Source organism: Dioscorea cayenensis, chromosome 11 (genome assembly GCF_009730915.1).
Source record: "Dioscorea cayenensis subsp. rotundata cultivar TDr96_F1 chromosome 11, TDr96_F1_v2_PseudoChromosome.rev07_lg8_w22 25.fasta, whole genome shotgun sequence".
Lineage (NCBI taxonomy): Eukaryota > Viridiplantae > Streptophyta > Magnoliopsida > Dioscoreales > Dioscoreaceae > Dioscorea > Dioscorea cayenensis.
This window is the reverse complement of record NC_052481.1, coordinates 18,114,403-18,139,117: the sequence shown is the minus strand read 5'-3', so window position 1 is coordinate 18,139,117 and position 24,715 is coordinate 18,114,403. Positions and strand designations below refer to the sequence as shown.

The window sequence follows — 24,715 nt, the reverse complement described above, 5'->3', positions numbered from 1 at the left end:
ATATTTGGTTTCCATACTAATTGGTCTTTTTTGTGTTCATGCATACCAACTTAGGTCTTGTTAGGAAGCTCGATTTCTCATAAATAGCACAACCTACAAACTGCTTGGGTAACAAACAACGGAACCTCACAAAGCATAATCAATCTTTAATCATTTTTTATGTAAATAAACAAACCAACACATAAACCATCACTTCTTTCTCCGATATAAATAAACACACCACACATAAAAAACCAAACTTTATGCTTAAAGAAAAAAAAGAAAGAAGCAAGAAATCCAGCCATTAAATCTTAAAGAAGAATACAATCCAGAAACACAAAAAGATCCATAGACACCTAAAGCAAAAATCAACTCCATGACAAAGCAAGATCCAAAAAAATAAATACCTTTGAGAATGAAGTAGACAAGAACAGAAAGGCAAGAGTACATTATCGCGGAGGAGAAGAACGCCTATCCACTACCGCCGCCAAGCAAGGTTTTGGAGCTTCGATGGTCTGTGAATCAGTGAGTTTATTGAGATTTGGTAAGGTGGGACAGGATGGAGATGGATGGGAGAAGGATGAAAGATGGATGGGAAAGGGATGAAAGACAAATAAAATCATAGAATGAGCGGCGTCCCGCTGTTTTGGAGGGGTGCCACTCATCCAGTTTTTAGGGATGAGGGCCATCCCCATCCAAGCCCATCCATGAAACCAAACTACCGGATGGGCCTATAGCCCTGGATATCCGGATATCTGGGCTACCAAACACTACCTTGGTAAAAAAACTGAATATTTTTAACAACAATGATATATTGATTTGTTTTTTTTTTTTTCCAATATTCATATTATTTAAAAAAATTAATAGATTTGATTTAAAAAACTACAATTTTTTTTTTTTTGAAAAATATAGAGAAGCTACCAATTCAGAAATTTCAATCTTAGACCAACTTTAGTGGCATGGGAATCTTCATTCAATGAGCGATCACTAGATTGAGCGCCCATTAGGAGCGCTCAATTAATGGCCACTGAGTACTCAAACGGAGGGCTCCACATAATTTTTTTAAGATTCAAATAATTAACATGGGACTCCCATATATTTTTGAAAATATAAGCATTGTGTGAATGCATCTGTTATTTTCTTTTTGATTTTTTAATTTTTCATTTTTCATTTTATCTCCGCAAATACACGTAGATTCTCAAACAATACTTACATTCTTCTCCACTTTTTCATCTTTAAATTTTCTACTCTTTAAAGATAAAAATACTCCCCATCTTCCCAATGAATTTTTCAAATAATTTCAAAATTTTTCATATTCTTTCTTTCCACCAAATATGCAAAATTTTCAATATCCTCAAAATTCACAAATTATCCTAACTCAAAATTTTCCACACTTTTATCCAAATGTCCAAAATCAACCAAGTTTTTCATATGGTTATCCTATATTTTCGGGATCGGGTTTTTTCAATTCGAGCAATACAAGTCAACAAGCCAACATAAAAACAAGTGGCCTTCTGATTCCTTCAAGTGACCCTTGGATAAAAGTTCTCTTACCAATCAACAAAATACAATGGAAATATGTTTATTTTCTAACTCTCAATTTCCCCCCTATTCCACACAACTACGGATTGAGAAGATTGTTCTGAGTTGCTGGTTCTAATAATGATATAAATGTGCTCAACCAATCTCCTCTGTTCAATAACGTATTATATGGATAAGCTGTAGAAATTTAGTTCAATATTGATGGTACAACATCACAAAAGGATATTATCTTGTTGATGGTATATATCCAGATTAAGCAACATTCGTTACAAGTTTCTCATATCCAAAAGACCTGAAGAGAATTAAGTTCAAAAAAATGTAAGAGACTAGAAGAAAAGGTGTTGAGCAAGCATTTGATGTGCTTTAATCTTGGTGGACAATTGTACATAACGTTGCCCCTTTTTTGCGCATGGAAAATTTGAGAGAGATAATGTAGATATGCTTAATATTACATAAAATGATCATCGAAGATCAAGGGGATACAATTACAAATTGGGATATGATGAAAGTAAATCCTCATTCCTTTTTAGTCGAGAGTGCGCTCAAGATTTTCAATAATACCTAAAAAAATTTTCAGAATTGCATGATCAAGAAGTACATCATCAACTTCGATCGGACTTGGTAGAGCATTTTTGGCACCATCTCAGGGTGAACAACGATGAAAATTAGTGTTTTATATCTTTTATTAATAATTTTATTTATGTAATATTTTAAGAATTTTTAGTTGATATTAAGTTCTTTCTTTATTTCTTCATCATTTTGATAAATTGTTTTTTATTTTTTTATCATCCACAAATTAATTAAAATTTTCCAAAATAATATAATAATTTATTATTATTCATATATTTTTATTATTTTAAATATTTTTTTGAAATATATATTTTTAAAAAAATATATTATTTAATTATTTTATTAATAATATTTAAGATTTTATTAAATAAATATGTTTTAATGAAATATATAATGTAAATAATTAAAAAGATGAATGAAATGATTGTGGATCCCAAATTATAGTATAACTATTGTGCGAGATAGTTTAATGGGTAGGAGTTTAATCAGTAGATGAGGTGGCAAGGGTATCAAACTCTATGAAAGTATAATAATTAAAATTACCTTTAACTTTTGAATTAATGAAATACTAGCCCTCATATTATAAGCATGGAACTAAGACATTTCTAAAAAATCACTTCTAGGCCCATGGGCCATGATCAACATGACATTCTCTTTAGTGATTGACTACTTTGCTCCAAGTTTAGCTAATTCCAACCATGTCAACAAGACCAAATCACTGATAATTTAGACATGTTTAGTTCAAGAAAGGCTTCATAAATACAGCCTACAATAAATTGTATATTTACTGATAACAAAAGTTAGACTAAAACAATAATTTTAGTCACAATTAGTAATAGTAGCACTATGCTAATAGTAGCACAATTAGTAACAATAATTCTAGAAAATGACCTTAAACGCATGCATGCATACATTCATTGTTATAAGTTCTTCGCACTATGCTAATGATCAAACAAGGTAGAATCATTTTAATGCTTCCATAATGGAATGGACTATATATATAGATAATAGATCACATGTACATACAGTGCTAAAGATCATCTTATTAAAAAGAAAAAAAAAAAATCAAAAGCATGCATATATAAATACATTGATCCTATCGCACTCTAGAGAAAAATAAAGTTGGTGTGACTAAAGAGACGGCAAGTTGGTTTTGGGACATGAGTGTTACATTTGAGGAGCATGTCATGTGCATGTTGGAGGACATGCATACGTAAGTGGTGTTATGTGAGCCATGACCAACCCTACAACAAAGACATACTAAATTCATGGAACTTGTATTCATTATCTCTAAAGAGGATATATTGTGAGAGTGGTTGGCTCAATTTGGGTGGTCCTAAACGTGGATACATTCCCTTCTTATTACTTGTGTTGTTGATACCCATTCATTTTGCATGGCCTCTTGCAATGTCTCATTCTAGCGACGTGCCGTGTGACACTTAAGGGACATGATTTATATATATATATATATATATATATATATATATATAGACACTAGATATCTATCTTTTAATGGAATGGACTATTTATGTGTGTTTTATAAAACAAAAACTCATTTCCAAATTAAACATCTATTTTTGGGAAGCAATTTAGGTGGAGAATGTATTACAACAAACTCAAACTTTAGTTACTAAGAAAAATACATACAAAAACTCTATTTCAAGTTTTATGAAATACAAAATATATCAATGCAAGCTTAATTATATGTTAGTAAAGGAAAAAAATATTAAGGTTTGTACATCTTATTCATGACACTATTTGAAGAATTATATATTAGTCTTTATATGTTGAAGAGTGTTACAATATTTTTTTTATTTCAAAAATTATCTTATCCGCTAATGAGTGTCCTACTTAGGAGACAGTTTAATTTTGAACATGTGTATTGAAAAATTAACTCCGCACATATGTACTGGAGATGGCTTATATATCCACATTTGGTAAAAAAATAAAATAAATTGGATCCAAAATAAATTCATGATTTTGATTAACATTTTTATCTTTTATACTTTGTAACTTAGGTTGCTTCCTTAATTTCAAGAGTCTTTACTTAACAAGATGAAAATATAGGAATTATTTATCATTTTTTTATATTTTAGAAATTGTTGGTTATTTTTCTTTTAATTTTATTCCATTTATTGCTTTCACAATACTTTTTAATATTTTAAATTGAGTTAAAATGATTTTTTCTTTTTTCTTCATATAAAATCTTGTTTACTATAAATGTCATTCCTCAGGCATTTACTTTTGTCACCAAATAACAATTATGGCCTTGTTTGAATTGGTTTATAAAAAAAATATTTTTTTTTTCAGTTGAGTAGAAGTGCTTCTCCAAAATAAGTTAAGCATTTTTGTGTATTTTATATTTGGATTAGTTTTTCTGTAAAAAGCAGAATCCGTAAAAATAAACTAAAATTTTTTTTTTTAGAAAACTAATTTATGAAAAAAATTGTTTTTTTAATTATTTTTTTTACAGTTTTCTATTTTTATAAAAAAATCAATATAAATAATTTTTTTTGAGACTATAAATATTTAATTTATAAAAAATTAATTTTAAGTTTTCTAAAAACTAATCCAAACAAACCGTATAAAACTATAAACAATTCCAATCCATTGAATGACAAATAAATATCTTTGCTGGGGTTGACTTTGGACCCAACGAAAGCTCCAAAACACACTCCAAAGTTTGGCAAAATAATAATAATAAAAGAAAATAAAACAAAGAACAAAGAACCTACATCATCTTGAATGTAGCATAGAGAGGTTGTACATAACTTTACTACAACCCCAACAGCCAACGAACAAGTGGTGTGTGTGTCCCACAAGTTCCATTTAACAAGAGGTGAGCCGCGTCCCACATTAAAACCCTTTAAAGAAAATTTTGTAGATAATAATTCTTAAAATAATAATAATTCTAATAATATAATTAAAAAATAGTGATATATATGTGTTCATTGCAAATTTTGAAAATGGTGTTTGTGCAAAATATTGGTCTAGCTGTTGCTAAAAACTCAGATATATTAAGAAATTAATTCTATATTTATATTATATGTATATCTTGATACGTGATTTGTCTAAATTTAATTAATTAATTAATTAATTAATAATAATAATAATAATAATAATAATTAGTGCAATCGCACTATAATTAGCATGATTTGACACATAATTAAGATGATGTGGTAACCTGTGTGACGTGGTATAATTGATGACATGGCAATGCATGGTAACATGGCAATGACTCTTGACTTAGAGACAAATATCTTGAAGATCTTGGTGGAGTTATTTTTGGTAATGTATTACAACTTGAAGACAAGATCATATCAAGACCATATTTAGAGAGATTTGATTAGAGACTAAATATGGATGGAGCTTATTAAAGAAATATCTATCAATGGTATGAATGAAAGCTATTGAATGTATGATTTGAAGAAACACTACAACATTATGCATCTATAGCTATGGAAGAAATTGTAGCAAAAAGTACAAAATCCTGTAGCTAAACATGTTAGTTTCAAAGATGAATCTCATAGCAAGAAATGCCATAGCTAAAAGTTAGCCACATATTTTATGACTTCTGTAGCTAAGTGTAATATATTTTTGCTACAACTTTTTATTTTTTTCAATGTCTAAAAAGAATAAAAATATTTTTGCCATGAAAAATTTAACTTGGTAGCAAATAATTAGTTATTTTAGCTACATTATATTTATATATATAGCAAAAATAGATTTTTAGTTGCAGAGAGAAAGTTTGTGTCTAAAAAGTTTAATTTACTTGCCACGATGAAAATTATTGTCACAAATATTTTATGATTTAGTTATAAATGTAATATGTCCGTAACTAAATTAAACATTCATTTGCTATAGTTACTAAAATGCAGCTAAAAAAATGTAGCACCTTTGCTTTCGAAACAAATCGAGTTATAGCTACACACTAAAATATTTTACTATGAAATAGGAGGCTTGTAACAAATTCTATAAGAAAACAAGGGCATCAGGGATAAAAATTTCCGTCACTGAAAGATCAAATTCCGTGGGTTATGACTTTCACGGATGGGAATTTCCGTTAGTAATAATAAAGTGGCTAATACTATTCTGTTGGTAAAAATATTTCCATTGGTGATGTTGAAGTATTAGTGACGGAGTACTCCGTCACTAAAAGTGTTTTTCATCCACAGAATTCCGTCATTTAAGGTATTCATCATCAACGGAATTCTGTCACTAAAAGTGTTTATCACCCACGGAAGTCCGTCACTGATTCTCATCAACACCAACGGAATTCTGTCACTGAAAGTGTTTATCACTCATGGAATTCCACACTGATGGTTTTCATTAACAACAGAATTCCGTCACTAAAGGTACTAATTACCAATACAATTTGGTCACTAATTATTTTCATTATCCATAATATTCCGTCTATAATACTATTTTTTTTATTAATTCATTTTTCGAGTCTTATTTCCCTGTAGCACATATATATTACAAATGCTATTTCACAAACTATTTATAATGTCTAAAATTATTTATTCATTAAAAAACAAGTCCAACATTGTTTAAGACAAAAACATTCAATGTTTCATCAAATTTAAAAACATTATAGGAGAAGTTATATGTAAAATTAACCATAAAACACCCAAGTTTTATGAATCACTCAAACATTCAATCTTCACCATCAGTGGTTTCATCTTCATGGTCTTTGTCATTCGTGCCAATTTGAGAAAATCCAGCATTCCTACAAAATGTTGCAGGATTTAACATCTCAGTAATGCGATACAAAAATGTCTTGATTTCATTATGAGAATCCTCCAAGCTTTGTAGATTATTCTTCATAGTCACTACTTCTTCCCGTAGATTATCAACTCCATATTCTTGAAACGCATATATATTGTGTACTACATAAGTTTAAAGGCATATAGGAAATTAAAACAAACACACACCTGAAATCTTGCCCACATATCCTCTTTGATATCATTAGGTGTTTGTTTCCATGTTGGCCATGCATCATTGAAGTTAAGTTGTATACATTTTGTAATTGTCCTAGCAACTTTAGGTTCAATAAATTTCCTATCATAAGAAGACAAAGAAACATTAGTTTATATTAATTAAAAATTTGATTTAGTATAAAATAAGATGAATTGCAAATGTACATACTCATCATGTAAAGTGGTAATAAGGACTCGATCATTAGGATTTGTTGGTGTAGGCATTACTTTATTTGGACCTCTTGAACGTTTCCTTGTTTCTACATCTTGGGTGATCGTATTCTCAATTGCTTCATTCCTAATATGTGGATTTTGGGTTTCCGGTACCTCTGTTAATGGAGTTTGTGAGTCATCCCAAGAGTTCATCAAAGGTGGACTTTGCGGATGTGACATAGTAGGTCTAAACCATGCTTCCCACGCTGCTGCACTTGGAGGCTCTTCAACTACTCCATCTCCAACCCTTTTCTTACCTTTTGGTTTTTTCAAAGTTTTCCCTTTAGGCATGATTTCTTAAAACTAACAACAAAGAAAGAATAAAACTCATTCATAATTGCATAAATATTATTAAGAAATCGCTTAGAAAGAGGCTAATCAATGTATTGAAAACCTTAATTAATTAATTATCATTTACATATGTGTAATGAGGCTAATCATTATTTTGTTCGTTAATAAAAAAAAATCCATAATGTCACAAAATAATGTACATAAAGTTATTACAATAAATGATTGTACATTTGTACTTGAAATAAGATTAAGATTATTTCATAATGGGCCGACTAGCAATACAACTATAAATGAGCCTGCCACTAAAGAATGTTGACATTGTAATTAATGGGCCGGGCTTGAAAATAAAGAAATCCACTCTCTCTTCAAAATAATAAGTAACAAGAGAAATAGTAAAATTAATTTGGTCATATGAAAAATTTACTCTTACATAGATATTTTTATATTTCATTAACAACGAGCCAAATAAATTAAAAAAACCTAAAACATAAAAAATGTAAAAAGATAAAAAGTAAGGTTCTAAAATTGTTATTTTTTAAAATGGGGCTTTTAACATTATTTGGCTTGGGATTCAAAGTTTTTTTTTTTTATATAATTTTTGTAGGATAGGATTTAAGAAGATACCATTTGTTACCAAGATAAAAATATGAAGAATTGGAAAACCAAACAAGAATGAAAACACCATAGAACCACCAAAATAAAGCCTACATCATAGACTTAATATAATAACACATGATTCACAATTAGAACAAAAAAGAGAATAATGCAATAGGAACTCACTTATCAAAACAAGCATGCATGTCAATTAGTAGGCACTGTCATTTGTTAATACAACTACTACTTTGATAACTATAACTCAGCAAGGAACATCAATCATCATAATATATAACTTGTTGAAAATAGTGTCAGAGCCATTATCTGTTATATGATTGAAGACTATTAAGGGTAAGAGTTGAAGACATGTCTATTGTTGGCATGATTGAGATGATTGATTGAAGATGTTTCTTGGGAAAATTTGAAAACCAAACTTGGGTGAATTGAAGGTCAAGTTTAGCAAGTTTCGTGAAGACGCACAAGGACGTGCGCCTCTTGCGAGGAGACTGCGTGATGAGTAACTTAGGAGGTAGGCTAATTGCCAGCAGTCGGGATCAGAAGATTTGGCTGCACCGACTCGGACTAAACATGACCAGAAGATTGATGGGTCTTGAGGTCGTCCGCAACATAACCAGAACTCAATCAAGTCAGTAGTCAGTGCCATGTTGCAATTTATGTTACAACAGGAGTTGCATCAGCTAATTTTGGAAGGTTTTTAAATTAGTAGCCGCGGAGATTCTAAAAGAGGTATATGCTATTTTTGGGACGTTGAGGCGTCTATATAAAATACCTTGCTCTGAGATTGGGAGTGTCTCTTGTGGAGGAGAGTGTGAGCACTAGACAATCTAGAGAGGGTAGTGATCTTTATTGTTGGGAGAGTGAGTGATAAGTGTTTGTACTCATCTATTTTCACCTCTTTTAGCGGATTGTTTATCTCCGGGCTTGGCCCCCCCAGACATAGACGAGTGAATGCCAAACTGGGTTACCAATCTTCTGTATCTCCTTCTTGTTTGGTTTGTGTGAGCCTTTCTATGAATGCTTGAGTATTCTCTAAACCACAAACCACATCGGCTGGACTAACAACAACAACAACAACAACAACCAACAACAACAACAACAACAACAACAATAATAATAATAATAAACAGTGATATATCCCCGCAACCTATTAGGACTTGTATTATCTGTTCGTTCTTTTTATTTTGTTTTTTTTTCTGTTGGATTGAGTTTACCATTATAATTGAGTTTAAAAATTAAACTTTAGATCAATCATTTGTGATTTTATGTTTATCATTTAGATATTTCTTAAAAATAGATATATCACAATATATTAGAGAAAAAATAAACAACAACTACAAGATTTTAGAACTGTGTTGCGTGTTTTTGTTTTTACAAATAAATATTTTATAATTGATTATTCTAATTAATCTTTATTTTAATATCAGAATTTTTTGAAATTTTTTTTTGATTAATTAATTTTTGAGATGAAATACTAAGAACTCTATAAAAGAGTATATCACCTAATTAATATATATATATATATATTATACATATTTAAATGTGGAAATTGCCAAAAAAAACTCCCAAGTTTGCAATATTGCCAAAAACACTCCTTTAATTTTGCAATCCCTAAAACCCCTACCTTTTAAACTCTATGTTTTTCAAACCCCCAAAGCATGTAACGGTGGTTAACGGAGTGATTTTTAAATTTATGGATGAAAATGCCATTGTATGGGAAGGCATGGTTGCAACCATTTCGAAGTTACTAGAGCCCTATACTTGTTTTTTCTCAATTCGCGTCTTCAGCTCTTCCCTTTCCGAAGTTGTCTCTACCGGCACATCCTCTGTAATTTCAGCTATTCCCTTTCCACTAATGTCTCGAACGAGAAGTTCCGCGCAAGTATTCGGTATTTCATCAGTTTACAATCTAAGGTATTGATTATGGTTTTATGTTAACTATTCTGTTACAAAGAAAGATTTTTCGGTTTTGTTTTGTGGTTCTGTTTTTATTGGAAGATATTAAAGTCTGCAGGGGGATTTCTCGGCTGGGGTTTTGTTAGTCTAAACGGAGATTTCTCGGCTAGGGTTTTGTTTTGTTTTACATTGTTCATCTGTGTACACGATCGAAATAGTTTTTCAATTGTTATGATTTGTGTAATGTTTATAATGTACATTTCCCCTTTCATTTGATATGGTTGCAGTTTTACAAATGAGGTTTACGTTTAAGAAATGAGAGGTTACCATTTAAATTTTGTTGTCTCTATTTAAGTATTGTTGTCTCTATTTAAGAAACTAGGTCTCTGTTTAACAAGTGATATCTCTGTTTAAAAATTGAGAGGTTACCGTTTAAAACCTTATATTTCCGCTTAAACATTTGTGAATACTGCTGGCTGAATGTGTTGTTATTGTCACAGGCTTGTGATTATGGCGGTCAAACTAGTTAATGGGTGATGCTACTTGACACCGGTAGTGGAGACCTTGGCTGAATTGAAAGTTCACATGACCCCTCAACACTGGGAAATCATCCGAAGGGTACTATTTACAGCATTTACTGAGTTGGAAGCTATATTCCAAGAGAGGGCCCTTCTTAATTCTATATTGTAAAGGTACGATGGCCACACCAATAAATTTATGATCGGGGAAAGCCTGTTGAGTTTCAGGCATGAAGATGTGGCCCTCGTTCTAGGTCTACGTTGCGATGGAGACGTAGTCGTGTTTCAGAAGAAGAAAACACGCTCAACTTTCGAAGAGAGGTATTTATCAAAAACCTACGAGAGACACAGAGACTCCATCAAGATCACTCTTGAGCAACTTGTTGGACAGAGGGGACAAGAAGAAAATTTTGCTAATTTCCAGATGGTGTACCTCATGGGTACAACCCTCTTCCCAAATACCTCATGCTCGGTTCCGAACTAGATCATTGATTATGTCGATGATCTACCTGGTATGGGGTGATACGCATGGGCACAAGCAACGCACAAGTGGCTTATGGAGGACATTCCACAAGCAGCCACTCGAGTGCAAGCTAGATGCGGGGGGAAGAAGACCAACACAGGGTATATTAAGGTTTGCTCGGTCATGCTTAACATCTGGTTTTACGAGCTGGCCAGAACCGGAAAGAAAGTCCGTTTCGGCAAGATCCCAAGGATGCTGTGCTACGGTGAAAATACTTACCGGAAGCAAGCGACGATAGAAACAAGTTTAAATAGTAGTAGTTAATGGTTAAGCATATTATTTAGCGTTTAACTATGTTTATTTACTGTTTAAAACGTATTATTAAAAGTTTAAACAGTTTGTTCTCTGTTTACGTTTATGCTATAATGTTTAAATATATAAATTAAATATTTAAATATAGTTTTTATTGTTTAAACTGAATGATTTCGCTAAGATTGTTTGGTTTACATATGTTAGTTTCTTGAGCTGGTTCCGGCGAATGCTGATGAAGATATATTTGCTCGGGCCAACCGATGGGTGGATGCTATTGCTCCGGAACCACTTGCTCGAAGGTAAGATGAGAGGGAAACCTCTTTCGTGCACGCTCGACGCCGTTCTCCTACTTCCAGCCCAACACGCGCACGCATTCCTGGACGCTGGAGAAGCCCTCTCCTACTCTTATGCAGGTGTGCCAGATATTGATGATCGAGTTCCCTCAGCTTGTCGCTCGGGTTGAGGCATTGGAAGGATGGTCACAATCGACTGCGCCGTCCCTCCGAACAAATGAAGCACCCGGGATGGACGAGGCATCGGAATTTGACGACGATGACTTCATCGGGATGGCCATTCCAAGACAGCCATGTTTGAAGAGACTTGCAAAAAAAGGAAAACAATAATACCTCTGTATCCACCATCGGCTGATGATGAAACAACATTAGCACCATCGGCGCTTGATGCTATTACCGTTGATGACATGGCCGTCACGGTGGAGGAGATTATAGATAATGTTGCCATTCCCGCTATTGATAAGATCGTTGACTTTGTTGTTAACAAAATCTCTGACCCGCTGGAACCGGTGACTGATAGTGCGGCATCAAAGATAGACACAATCCCTGAAGAACAAGAACCAGCTAAGGTTGTGTCTCCCGTTGATGCTATTGCCGTGGCCACGGTTGAGAAGATCGTTGACTCCGTTGTCAACGAAATCATAGTCACCGTGGAACCAACGGCCGACAATGCCACATCGAAGGCAGACACAATCCCACAACAACAAGAAACAAGTAAGGATATGTCTCCGGTTGATGTTGTCGTCGTGCCCGCATCGAAGAAAGATGCTGCTGGTGCTGAACACCGATAACCGTCAACAACAGTGCCACATGATGATCCCAAAACAAATGTTGACGAGGGGCAAGGGAACGCCATCGCAATGACAATGAGAGATATGATCCTTGCCAATAAAAAATTAGACGAAGTTCGGAAAGTCTTTATTCTGAAGAAGAAAAAATACATTGGACAATCATGCCTCAACAAACACGAACATGAGTTGATAAGGATCTTCCTCAAATGCCCTATGGACAAGTAAGTTTGAAGTTTTTAAGTTATTGTTTAAACGTATATGTTAACCTTTAATTTATATATATACCGTTTAATTATTTGCAATATCATTTAAACATTTGCTATATCAGTTAAATAGGTACAATCTAATTTAAGTATCTCTGTTACCGTTTAACTGCAGCACTGTTGTGTGGAAGAATAACTCTCTCAGCACCACACAGTCCAGACTATTCACTCTGCTTGAGGGGAAGGAGATGGTCTCAGACGATGTGATGGACGCTTTCGTATGTATAATACAAAAGTCGTTGAGCATAGTGTCATATCCTTATAAGAAGCGCCTCCATCACACGACCACTAGCGTTGTTTATGTCAAAGCAGGACGACGCACATAAAACCACTATAGCTATGATCGGAGATGCCGCGCGCAACTTGCATGATATTGAAATTGTCATCCTCCCGATAATCATGAATGACCACTTCCATGTTGTGGTCCTTGACAATAACAAAGAAGAATACAGGCATTATTCTTCATGCCAAAGCGAGGGGTACGATAAAGACACGTTAGAAATGGTAAGTTCTTTAATAAATTGTGCTTGATTAATAGTGTTTGGTTAATAACCAGTATTCTAATCTCAACTTATATACCTCCACAGCGGAGGCTATTTGACATTTGTATCGATATGGAGTTCGGCTAGTCGGCGACCGCAAAGTACCCACTAGTTCACGATATTGAAACCCCACGACAAAAACAAGAAAGTGTCGACTGCGTCGTCTATGTCATGTGGTTTATCGAGCAATTACTCGCCAATGAGAAGCTACGGCTACCATAGACGGACGTCCCTTATCTGAGATTAAAGTATGTTTCCCGCATACTTAAAGAGGGGAGGGCAGCTGGCATCACTGACAAAGGGGGATCTTCGAAAGCGGGTTAATAGAATTCCTTGTTTTTGTTTGTTTTCAAAAGTAAACCAATTTAAATTCAATTCATTGTTTTCGAAGAACATGACAAATTTTGTCAATGTAAATTTACTAGTCTCTATACTTATATACTTGACTCTTTTTTTTTTTTAACTTTCAGTTTCATTGTTTAACTTACAGCTTTTTTGTTTAACTTTCAATTTCTTGTTTAAAATCAGTGTTTCCGTTTAAAATAATGTAGTCACTTGTTAAAATAAGTATTGTCTGTTTAAACTGATAATATCTCTATTTAAATATATATGTTAACTGTTAAGAATAAGAGTTTCTCTGTTCAAAAATCAACTTATTTACAATGGCTAGTTGGTGACAGTTTCATTGCAAGATCTGCGATTGTGACCGGAGCCGTGGTAGCGGCTGTAATGTAACTCACGAACCTGAAAGACTTGCGACTGGATCCTTTTTCGTCTAGGACGCCTAGGTTGCCTTCTCGTCACAGGCGGCCGCAGACGCAGTTCACGATTTTCGTCCATAGGCTTGTCATCGTCGAGTATGGGTAATATAACTTCCTTATACGCCAGTTTGTAATTGTCGACGGTGAAGTAGCCGCTAATAAATCGATGAACGTTGGTGTTTGTCTGCATTATTGTAGCACAAGTGTGTTTGCACGGGATACCATAAACTTGACACCTGTGACATGAGCATGTTCTGATGGCAAGATCTATAAAGTTACTACACAGTTCAATCACTTCATAACGATCATCGACACAACGACTAACACGAAGATTTTTGCTATCCTCTACAAGTATCTCTATCTTCGAATGTATATCCGGGCATAAGTAGGTCTCCATTTGTTCGCTTGCTCACGGTGGTTGCATAACATGCGCATCAACTTGAACCTGTACAACGTAGAACACAAATCTCAAACAAGCTTAAGCAAATACATTGATAGTTAAACATAAACACAATTGGTTAAACAATATTATTATAAGTTAAACAATGAGGTCGATAGTTAAACATAGACAATAATATTTGAACATTTCTAAAATGTTTTAAAAGATAAGATCAATTCTTAAGTGTAAATCAACATTCGAATACCTTATAGAGTCGACCATTTTCGTCACCGGTAAATGCCGAGCTTCTTTGATCCAAGCATTGAATGACTCTGCGACATTTGAATGCATCTCACCCCAACGTTCACCTCTGAATAGATAATTCGACCAATGTGCCATATCCGATTTATTAATCAACCAGTGATGGGCTTCTGGTGATGTGGCCTGCAGTTCATTCACGGTATCATCGAGTTCTTTAGCCGTGGATGCCCACGCAATATGAAACTATATAGACCAATAATCCTCCCTCAATGCCTTCCCAAGTCTGACGTTGGCTTTCATAAAATTAGCCTCAAAGTGACGAAGATAGTATGCATGTGGAGAAGAAGGGAAGACTCTCGCAATAGCGTTTACAAGACCCTTGGACCTATCCAACACAAATGTAATTATCTCATAATAATATCCTTCCTCGTATAAAGCATCACCTAACTTGAATATGAACCAAGTCTAATTGGCATCGGTCTCGTTGTCGACAATACCGAATGCGACGTGGAAGAAACCATTGTTTTCATCTTTGCATGTGGCACCCAGTAGAGTACCCCGATACTTTCCAAGGAGGTGGGTACCATCAACAAACAGCAGTGGCCTGCAAGCCCTCTTGAATCCCACAAAACACGCTCTGAAAGAAAAGAATGCACGTTTAAAACGCTCACCGTCTTTTTCCACAATCGCAATGTTGCTGAGATTTGTCTCAACCACCTTATCCACGTACTAAAGCAACAAATCATAGCTAGAGATGTCACTGCCGTCGAGGACCACTCGGGCATGCTCTTTTCCCAACCAAGCCTGCTTGTATGGAATGTGGACACCATGTTCCCGCAACATGTCCTTCTGAATGTCGATGGCTTTATACAAGGGCCAGTCTTTGAGTTTCTGAATCACTCGAGCGCTTACCCATTTTATGGACGCTTTCGGATGTGAGGCCAATCCTAGTCCACCACCGCAAGTGTGTGACGAGTTGATTGTCTTTATTCTGAAAGTATTTTTATTATATTCTTTTGATGCATGAAGGCGACATTCACAACCAACGGCAGCACATTCCATAGTCACCCAGTGTTTTTCGTTCTTTATGAATTTGAAGTCAAAATTTCATTTGATTGCAAAATTTTGAAGTGCGTCCCTGAAATGTTCAACGCTTTCAAAACGTTATCCGATATCGAACGACAACACTTCAGAATGATCTGACCAGGAAGGAAGGCATCCCACATCGTCAGGATCGCCATGGGGTTGACCGGGCGCGCTCGCAGAATCTGAATTCCTGCCAACACTTCAGTTTAAACAAAAAATATCAATATTTTAAGTAGAGATAAAATGTGTTTAAATGATAAAATCAAAATTTAAACGTTAATACAAATATGTACATAATACCAAATAAATTAAACGAAGAAGATAAAGTTTAAATGAAAACGCAATATATTTAAACAGAGATTAGAAAAGTTAAACACTAATGAACTTATACAACTAGATAAACATAACAGAGGAGAATCTTACAACGAGAAAAACTCATTTTCAGTAGGATTCGACAATGATACATCGTTTGTCTCGACAACAAAATTGACTACAGCGCATTTGAAGATGGAGTACACGTCACACATCCGCTGGAAGTCGACATCGTTTTCTACTGGACAAACCGTTTTATATCCATCGGGTGTGATAAACTTCACCCTCACACGTGACACATATCTCAGCTAACACCGACTCCCAAGAAGTCAGCGCCGTGAACATTAGCACTCTTTCCTCCCCGTTGTATCTAGCAATATCACAAAAACTCTCCATAATATAATGACAGAACTCAAATCGAACAAACCAAATGAGGAGAAGAAGAAGAAGAAGAAGATGATGATGATGATGTAAACAGCCTTCTAAACTTTATTTCACAAAAAGCAAGCAAAAAGACAAACAAAAAAAATACACAATTGTATGCATAAAGGTCAGACATGATGTGATTGGGCGGTATTTTTTCCTCCATTTTCAAGGGCAAAAAAGGTATTTCATAACATGGACTAACTTGAAGTGATCGAAAAGGGGTAATCCCTAGAGACAATCATTACTAGCGCCGGTTATACTTTTCTTCCTCTTTCCAACACTTCAGCTTTTCTTTTCTGCCGGGCATCCTTGGCTCGAAGTTCTTCTTCGTTTTCCATATTGTCATCAGTCGAAAGAAAGTTCTCACCTTATTATGAGTCTCTGTTTAAATGTCAAACTACTATGTTTAACAAATGTGATTTAGTGTTTAAACTTTTGGTCCACTGTTTAAAACCATTTTATATCGTTTAAACACATATGTAAAACCTTTAAATATTATCATTTAACTGTTTAAAAATATATGTTATCATTTAAATTGCATGCTTTCACTGACATTGTGTTCCAAATGGATTTTTTTCCAAAACCTATGAGAGACACAGAGCCTCCATCAGCAGAGGGGAGAAGAAGAAAAATTTGTCAAGCTCCTAATGGTGTACCTCATGGGTATAATTCTCTTTCCAAACACGTCCTGCTCGGTTCAGAACTGGATAGTTGACTATGTCAATGACCTACCTGCTATAGGATGATATGCATGGGCGCAAGTGACGCACAAGTGGCTGATGGAGGATGTCCCACAAGTCTCTGTTTAAATGTGAACATTTTATGTTTAACAAATGTGACTTAGGGTTTGAAATATTGGTCCACTGTTTATGACTTTTTTATATCGTTTAAACACATATGTAAACCGTTTAAATATTATTATTTTACTGTTAAAAATATATGTTATTATTTAAATTGAATGCTTTTACTGACATTGTGTTCACTAACAGAGCCTCCATCAAGAGAACACTTGAGCAGCTTGTTCACTGTTTAACTAGTTTCGATATTGTTTAAACACATAAGTAATCTGTTAAATATTTTGATTTAACTGTTTAATGTTATTGTTTAAATTGAATGAGTCCCCGACGTTGTTTAAATATCATTTTCATTGTTTGATTTCTAAGTTTATCTGTTGAAAAACATTGTCTCTATTTAAACAAAATGTTTAACTAAAACGTTAAGAGAGAATGTCTCTTTTTAAACATCAAAAGTTGACACTCAAATAAGTTTGTTTCATTTAAGATAATTTACACATTTACAATGCCTTATGTTTAAATATTAAAAGTTGGCACTCAAATAAGCGTGTTTCATTTAAATATTTAAACATTTACAATGCCTAGTCGGACCTCGGACACTTGCGACTCGATCCTCTTTCGTCTATTAAGATCATCGACACCACGACCAGCATGAAGATTTCGGCTTTCCTCAACAAGTATCTCTACCTTCGAATGCTCACGGCGGTTGCATAACATACACATCAACTTGAACCTGTATAATGTAGAACACAAACACTTAAACAATATTAAACAAAGACACTGATAATTACATAGGAAAAAGTATATTTAAACGAAAAGCGACATATTTAAACACCGACAATGATGTTTTCATAGTATGGAAAAGATTTGAAAGGATAAGAACAAATCTCAAGTGATAAATATCAAATCCATCATAAAGGATGTGTCACGGTCATCCTCCTCTGGAAAATCCTCCGCAATGAAGCAATAAGTGAAAGCTTTCTTATCTTGCCCAAGTCGAAACGCCCGCTTGATTGCTTCCCCGTCATCCTCCGCTAGAGAATCTTCTGCATTCAGGCAATTACGCGAGCATTTCGACCTGGGCAAGAAAAGATAGTTCAACTTATTGATCTCAAAAATGTGGTCTAGCTGAAGTGAAAATCCTGGACACATGAAAAAGAAACTCATCCGAGAAGAAGCAAAGGAGGAGGAGGGGGTGTCCAGGGGAAGGGGTATTCCTTCTCATTTATGGTGTGAAGTCCACAAGCCGGTTGACGCTTCAGATCCGAGAAAAAAAAAGGGAAACACACAGGGGACCGAGCTTTTCTCATTAACGAGGAAGGGGTCTTCCGATATTTATGTTAAATTTAAGAACATTTAATGGCGTCATTAATTCTTGTGCACGGGATACGACAAACTTGCCATCTGTCACCTGCCAACACTTCAGTTTAAACGGAGAAGATAAATATTTTAAGCATAGACATAAAGTTCTTAAATAGTAAATTATCAATTTAAACGTTAATTCAAATAGTTACATACTGACAATTATATTAAACGAAGAAGACAATGTTTAAATGAAAACGTAATATATATATTTAAACAGAGAATGGCACAGTTAAACAGTAATGAACTTATACAACTAGATAAACATAAAAGAAAAGAATATTACAACGAGAAAAACCCGTTTTCAGTAGGATTCAACAATGGCACATCATCGGTCTCGACAGGATCGACTGCGATGCATTTGAAGATGGAGTACACGTGACACATCCGCTGGAAGTCGACATCATTTTCTATTGGACAAACCGTTTTATATCCATTGGTGTGATAAACTTCACCATGACATAGGAAACATCGGGATCTCATCGCTCACATATCTCAGCTGAGCTAACACCGATTTCCAAGAAGTCAGCGCCGTGAAAATTAGCACTCGAATCGAAGAAATTCTCACCTTATCAGGAAACCGGTAGAATTCAAATCGAACAAACCAAATGAGGAGAGGAAGAAGAAGAAGAATTGATAAAAAAACAAACACATGATGTGATTGGGCGGTTTTTTTCCCACCATTTTCAAAAGCAAAAATAAAATTTCATAACATTGACCCATTTGAGTCAACAGTAGGGGTAAAAGGGAACTTAAATAATAAAGGAAGAGGTGTCCAGAGTTTGGCAAAGTTGGAGGGGCTGCTTAGAAATATTTGAAATTCACAAGGGGTACCTATTTAAATTGAAAGCCTCTATATTACTCACAAATATGTCATAATTTTAAAGTAGAGTTGGCCATTTATGCACGTCAAATCGAAATTTAAAAAAATATAAATTTTTAAATTAAAAAAAATCTTGCGGACAAATTGCAATTTAGTGAAACATTTAAAAAATCCAACTAGATAATAAGTATGTTGGAAGGACACGCGGACTTGGATAATTTCTTATTTAATAAATTAAAATAACAAGCAAGTCTTATAAAAATAATAAAAAAACAATTCTAACCAAATTTATTATATAAAAAATATAAATTAATCAGCCTAATTGATCTATATGATACATGTTTAGTTGATTTAAATAAATGATTTTTAATTCAAATTTTTATATATGCAAAAAAAAAACACTTGTTAAGAATAATGAACTCACAATACTTCTTCCTAATTTGGTATAGATAAAAAAATTTTAAAATAATTAATTAACTAATTAATTAATTAAAAATATCGACATATTAATTTTGCCGACTTAAAATATTTTTTTTACCTTTAAAAAAGCTTTCTCATAATTGCTTTTTATCTATTATGTATATATCTCTTAATGTCGGTATATCACTTCAATCTCTTTCATTATTTGTCAAGAAAGTTGATTGCACAGCCTTAGCCATTTGCTCAAGCAACTTGGAATTATATATATATATATATATATATATATATATATATATATATATATATATATCAATTTAACAAAGATTTATCATCCAGCAATCTTCATTCTAATCCGTTTAGGTCATAAATCAGTTCCATTCATCAAACTGTACTCCTACCAACCAAACAACCTGTGATATTTCACATTCCGTTTCTTGAGAAACATATTTAAAAAAAAACAAAAAAACACACACATTTATTCAAAACACACACACACACACACACACACACACACACACACACAAAATAATGTTTGGATCTTTTATTATAAATAAAAAAAAGTAGAATTTCACATATATGCACTTTGTATCTTGATGATTTATTTGAAGCATGATTTGATGTTTAAACAAGACGGAATTAATTAACAAGTAATAATGCACATTATTTATGTGCTTTGGATGCTAAAGCAAAAGCATTAACAAATGTTAAGACAAAAAGGCATTTGCAAGGGGTCATTGTATCATAGCTCATAACAGACAAGATCTTGTAGAAAAGAAGGCGAAATCTTGTCTTTATTTAAGGTTAATTAATTTATAGCAAATAACTACTTACTGATAACAAACTCTTTATAAAAAGTTACTCTAATTAGTCAAGTTGCACAAAAGTTGAAATTAATTATCATTAATAGTTTATGATGACAATGCTTTACAAGCAAATAGTATGACCTTAATGGATTAATCCATTATTAAGATTTGCATTTAACTTTTGCATATATGTTGATGATTGGAATAAGTGTGAATTATATTATTTGGTCAAATTAAACAAGAGGGAAAAGACAAAGTAACTACATAAAACTAGCATATGTCCAAAAAAAAATTAGAGGTTTACAGGATATATATATATATATATATCTCCTATTATGATAAAAAAAATTATAATTGTTACAATTTAACTGATTGAATAATTTTTTTAAAAATTTTTGACAAAAATGAACCAATAAATATATCACAAGGAAATTGTTATATCTATTCACAGCATATAGGTAAACAGTTGTGTTATAATTAGACTTTCACATTTATCAATGGATGGCACACAAAAGTGATTTCAACAGAAGATGAACTTTATAATTGAAATATTACTATTATAGATATTGTATTTTATTTTATAAGAACCACACGTATTAATAATAATTAGAATAATTATTTAAAAAAAATAATAGTTAAAATAGGGATTGAAGACAAATACCCACACTAACAATCTCAAAAAAAACTACTTTGGCATTAGAAGAATGGCAATTAACTCTTTCTCTTGGTAAGTCATGAGAGACTGAGAGATAACACTCTTTCACGATGGTTGAGGCAAATAATTTATCTATTTTATTAAAAAAAAAATTCATGAACAAGCAAAGGAAGTTACTCAAAATCTTAGCAAAAGATCTAAAATAACTAACAAGGACATTGCTTGAGTGCATAAACTGATAATGCACCGGTATTACCAAACCAACTCCCACATGGGTTGTCACATGAAATGGGACCATTAACTATATATATATATATAATTAAAGGAACAACCTAACTCAAGCTAGCTTAACTTTAATTAATTCCTCCAATATAGCTTAGATTCTCATCTAATTTCTTTCTTGCTGTTTTACTTGCTTTTTCTCAATGTCTAGGACTGCACTTCATACTGACACGCACCACCCATGAACATGGTATATAGCAAAAGCATAATATATACTAGTGACAAGATGGCTATAGTTTTAAATAAGAGGAGGAGCTAGCTTGTAATGTATATATATACATTTATAAGAGGATCTTTGACTAGTTCTATTGTTATAATAAGAATTATATATACATATATAGAAATTCTCTTTTGAGAGCAATAATAAAAGCAAGAAGAGATGAAGAAGAAGACATCAGTGGTTGAGAAGAAAAGAGAGAGAGAGTTGGGATTCTTTCCATTATACTAAGAGAAAGCTACGGCCACCAACAACATGAAGGCTTTAACTTGTGGCCCTACAAAAGAAAGTATGTATGTGATGGGATCATGGTTGGAGGACTTTTTGCATTGGAAAGATGTAAACAAGTAATGGGATGTTGAAGGTCTTGTAGTCAAACAAATTACTGAAATCTTAATGGCTGATCATGCACCTCTTTCATACTTTTTTGTCTTAGGTTTTTTAAATTAATATATCTTTTGGCTTATTTTTTTTAATAACAATATCTTTTAATTTTTTTATTAACATTAATTATTTACTACGGCTAACCACCTTTTCTTTTATCGACACTCATCACATGTATAGAGTGTTATGTTAAAGAGACAGATCTAAACCCAGCTCACACATAGTGAAAACATGTGTGTGTTGAGATATTAACCCTATGCCTATATACGCCATAGACATGTGGCTTATCCATATTTCATAAAAAATATATATATTTATTTACTATTTGAGTGGAAAAGATTTTTTTATGTAATCAAAGAGCTCATGGCCAAGAGACATTAGTACCATTGCAAAAAACTAATGTGAGACATTTAAAAAATATCAAGTTCGAATTTCATTGGATACAATAGTGATAATGAGTCATCGGTTGTAAGTGCATGCTTGCTATCTAAAGTCAATATCACCAGGTGAGGATGTGAGAGTTAGATGATCAATTCTCTACCCGTGACAACGCCTCAACTGCGCTAGCCGTTTTCTTAAGAAAAAAAAAATTATGTGTATATATACATACATATATATTAATAAACAACATTCACGTGTATAGCATATTTGCAAATAAGAATAAGCTTTTAATATCTACTCCTTTGTTATTTTGGTTTTTTGTTTTGATTATATATATATATTATTGTTATAATGATTTATTCATTTTTCAAAAATATATATATATATATATTATTGTTGTTGAAGATTCCCTTATCATTGCACAAGAAGTTAAAAGCCAAAATAATAGTTATTCTTGCTGAAAAAAGAAGCTAGAACCAATCATATACTTGTTGACTAAATTCACATTATCATCAACGATCAAAATGCCATAACATATGCAAGTTGCACACAAGCAGCAAGTTTTGATGTTCACCCTTATAAAATATCTTCTTAATAAATTTTTTTTCCTCTCATTTACTTCCCTTTCCCTTAATATAAGTATAAAAATCCCAAATCCAAGAAATAAGAAAAAAAAAATCAAACAAGTAAATATTCTATTTTTTTAATTAGAAAATAATTTTATAGTTAAATTAGACAAGTTTAATCAATCTTTCCCTCCCACATTTATTAATTTATTTGTATTAATCTTTCTTGCATGACTGATCAAACCAATTCACATAATTTAAATATAAAATTAATAAATCTTTTATTTTATTTTTTCTTACACATAAAAATTCAACTTCAATTGAAGTTTTTCAAAATAACTGTCAAAATTAATATAACATATCGGTAAAGTGCAGGAATTTCATACAAAAGGTCGAATCCTTCCTCATGCATGGATTTCATACGAAAGTCGAATCACTCCCCATACATAATAATGAATAATGTAAATAACCAAAAATTTATTCATTTCCTCAAAAAAAAAAAATAAAAAATAAAAAATAAAAAATGGAAAATAAAGGAGCATCTTGATTACTATAACTCTTAATCAATCTCATTAGATTCAAGCAAACCTTAGGGCGGCGCCACCGCACACCGCTAAGCATATACAAATCCACCCACCTCCAAACCCCCTCTTTCTCATGCTCTCTATCAAGTTAGAATCATCATCATACAAATAACCAAAAAAAAAGAAGAAAAAAAAAAGAGTAAAAAATAAAAATAAAGTTAACATGACTCTTCTTGATCTTCAAGTGATGATGCTGAAGATGAAGAAGGAGATGATGATCATCATCATCACCGGAGCATTGAAGTGAGAGAACGGAACACAACCTCTTCACAAGGGATAGTCAAGCCCATATCATGATCAAACCCAAACTCCTCCTCAGCTCGCCGGAGAAGAGACTGAAACTCCGGGTGAGAAAGATAAGATATAGGAACAATAAAACGGCTACGGTTCTCTCCAACATAAACAGCAAAGTGTCCTTTTGGTACATCACCGGGGAGTCCATCCTCATCAGCTCCAACGCCTTGTCTTCTCCCTAAACTAGAACACCTTCTTAGCATCTGCTTCAGTGCTGCAGCTTGTGGCAACTTGTTAGACTTCCTCAGAGCCATGATCTTTTTATTTCTTTGTTTTGTTTTCTTTTTGGAATTCTATATGTGTTTGGTTGTATGAGAGAGAATGAATGAATGGAGTGCAAGGGAGGAGTGTGTTTGTGTGTGTATATATAAAGGGAAAGGGGAAGGAGGGAGAGAGGCAAAGGCACGTGAGAGGGAGGATGACAAGACAAGGGGGGTGTTGGGGTGTGTGTTGGTGCTTAAGGACATGGCAGGGCCTCTTGGCTTTAATCACTCTTACCTCTGTTACCCTTCCTAAGGGCAACCATGGCCCCTCTTCTTTCTCTTGTGTGTTATCATTCATTGACTCTATATAATTAATATAAGCAGCTATGTATGATTTTGGGTTTGTGTTAAAAGTTCTTGTCTTTGTATTATTGAATCTTATCTCTTTCTAATTTGAT

At 33.3% G+C, this 24,715-nt stretch overlaps 1 protein-coding gene across 1 annotated transcript; it reads right to left on the bottom strand.

Moving 5' to 3' along the window:
* Window positions 1–16,503: 16,503 nt before the first annotated feature.
* On the bottom strand, window positions 16,504–24,465 carry LOC120271943 (auxin-responsive protein SAUR50-like). The gene is made up of 2 exons (XM_039278628.1): window positions 23,976–24,465; window positions 16,504–16,533 (listed from the first exon to the last, which is right to left on the bottom strand). The coding sequence occupies exon 1, from the start codon at window positions 24,306–24,308 to the stop codon at window positions 23,988–23,990; it is 321 nt and encodes a 106-aa protein (XP_039134562.1). The 5' UTR covers window positions 24,309–24,465; the 3' UTR covers window positions 16,504–16,533; window positions 23,976–23,987.
* Between the last annotated feature and the right edge of the window lie 250 nt (window positions 24,466–24,715).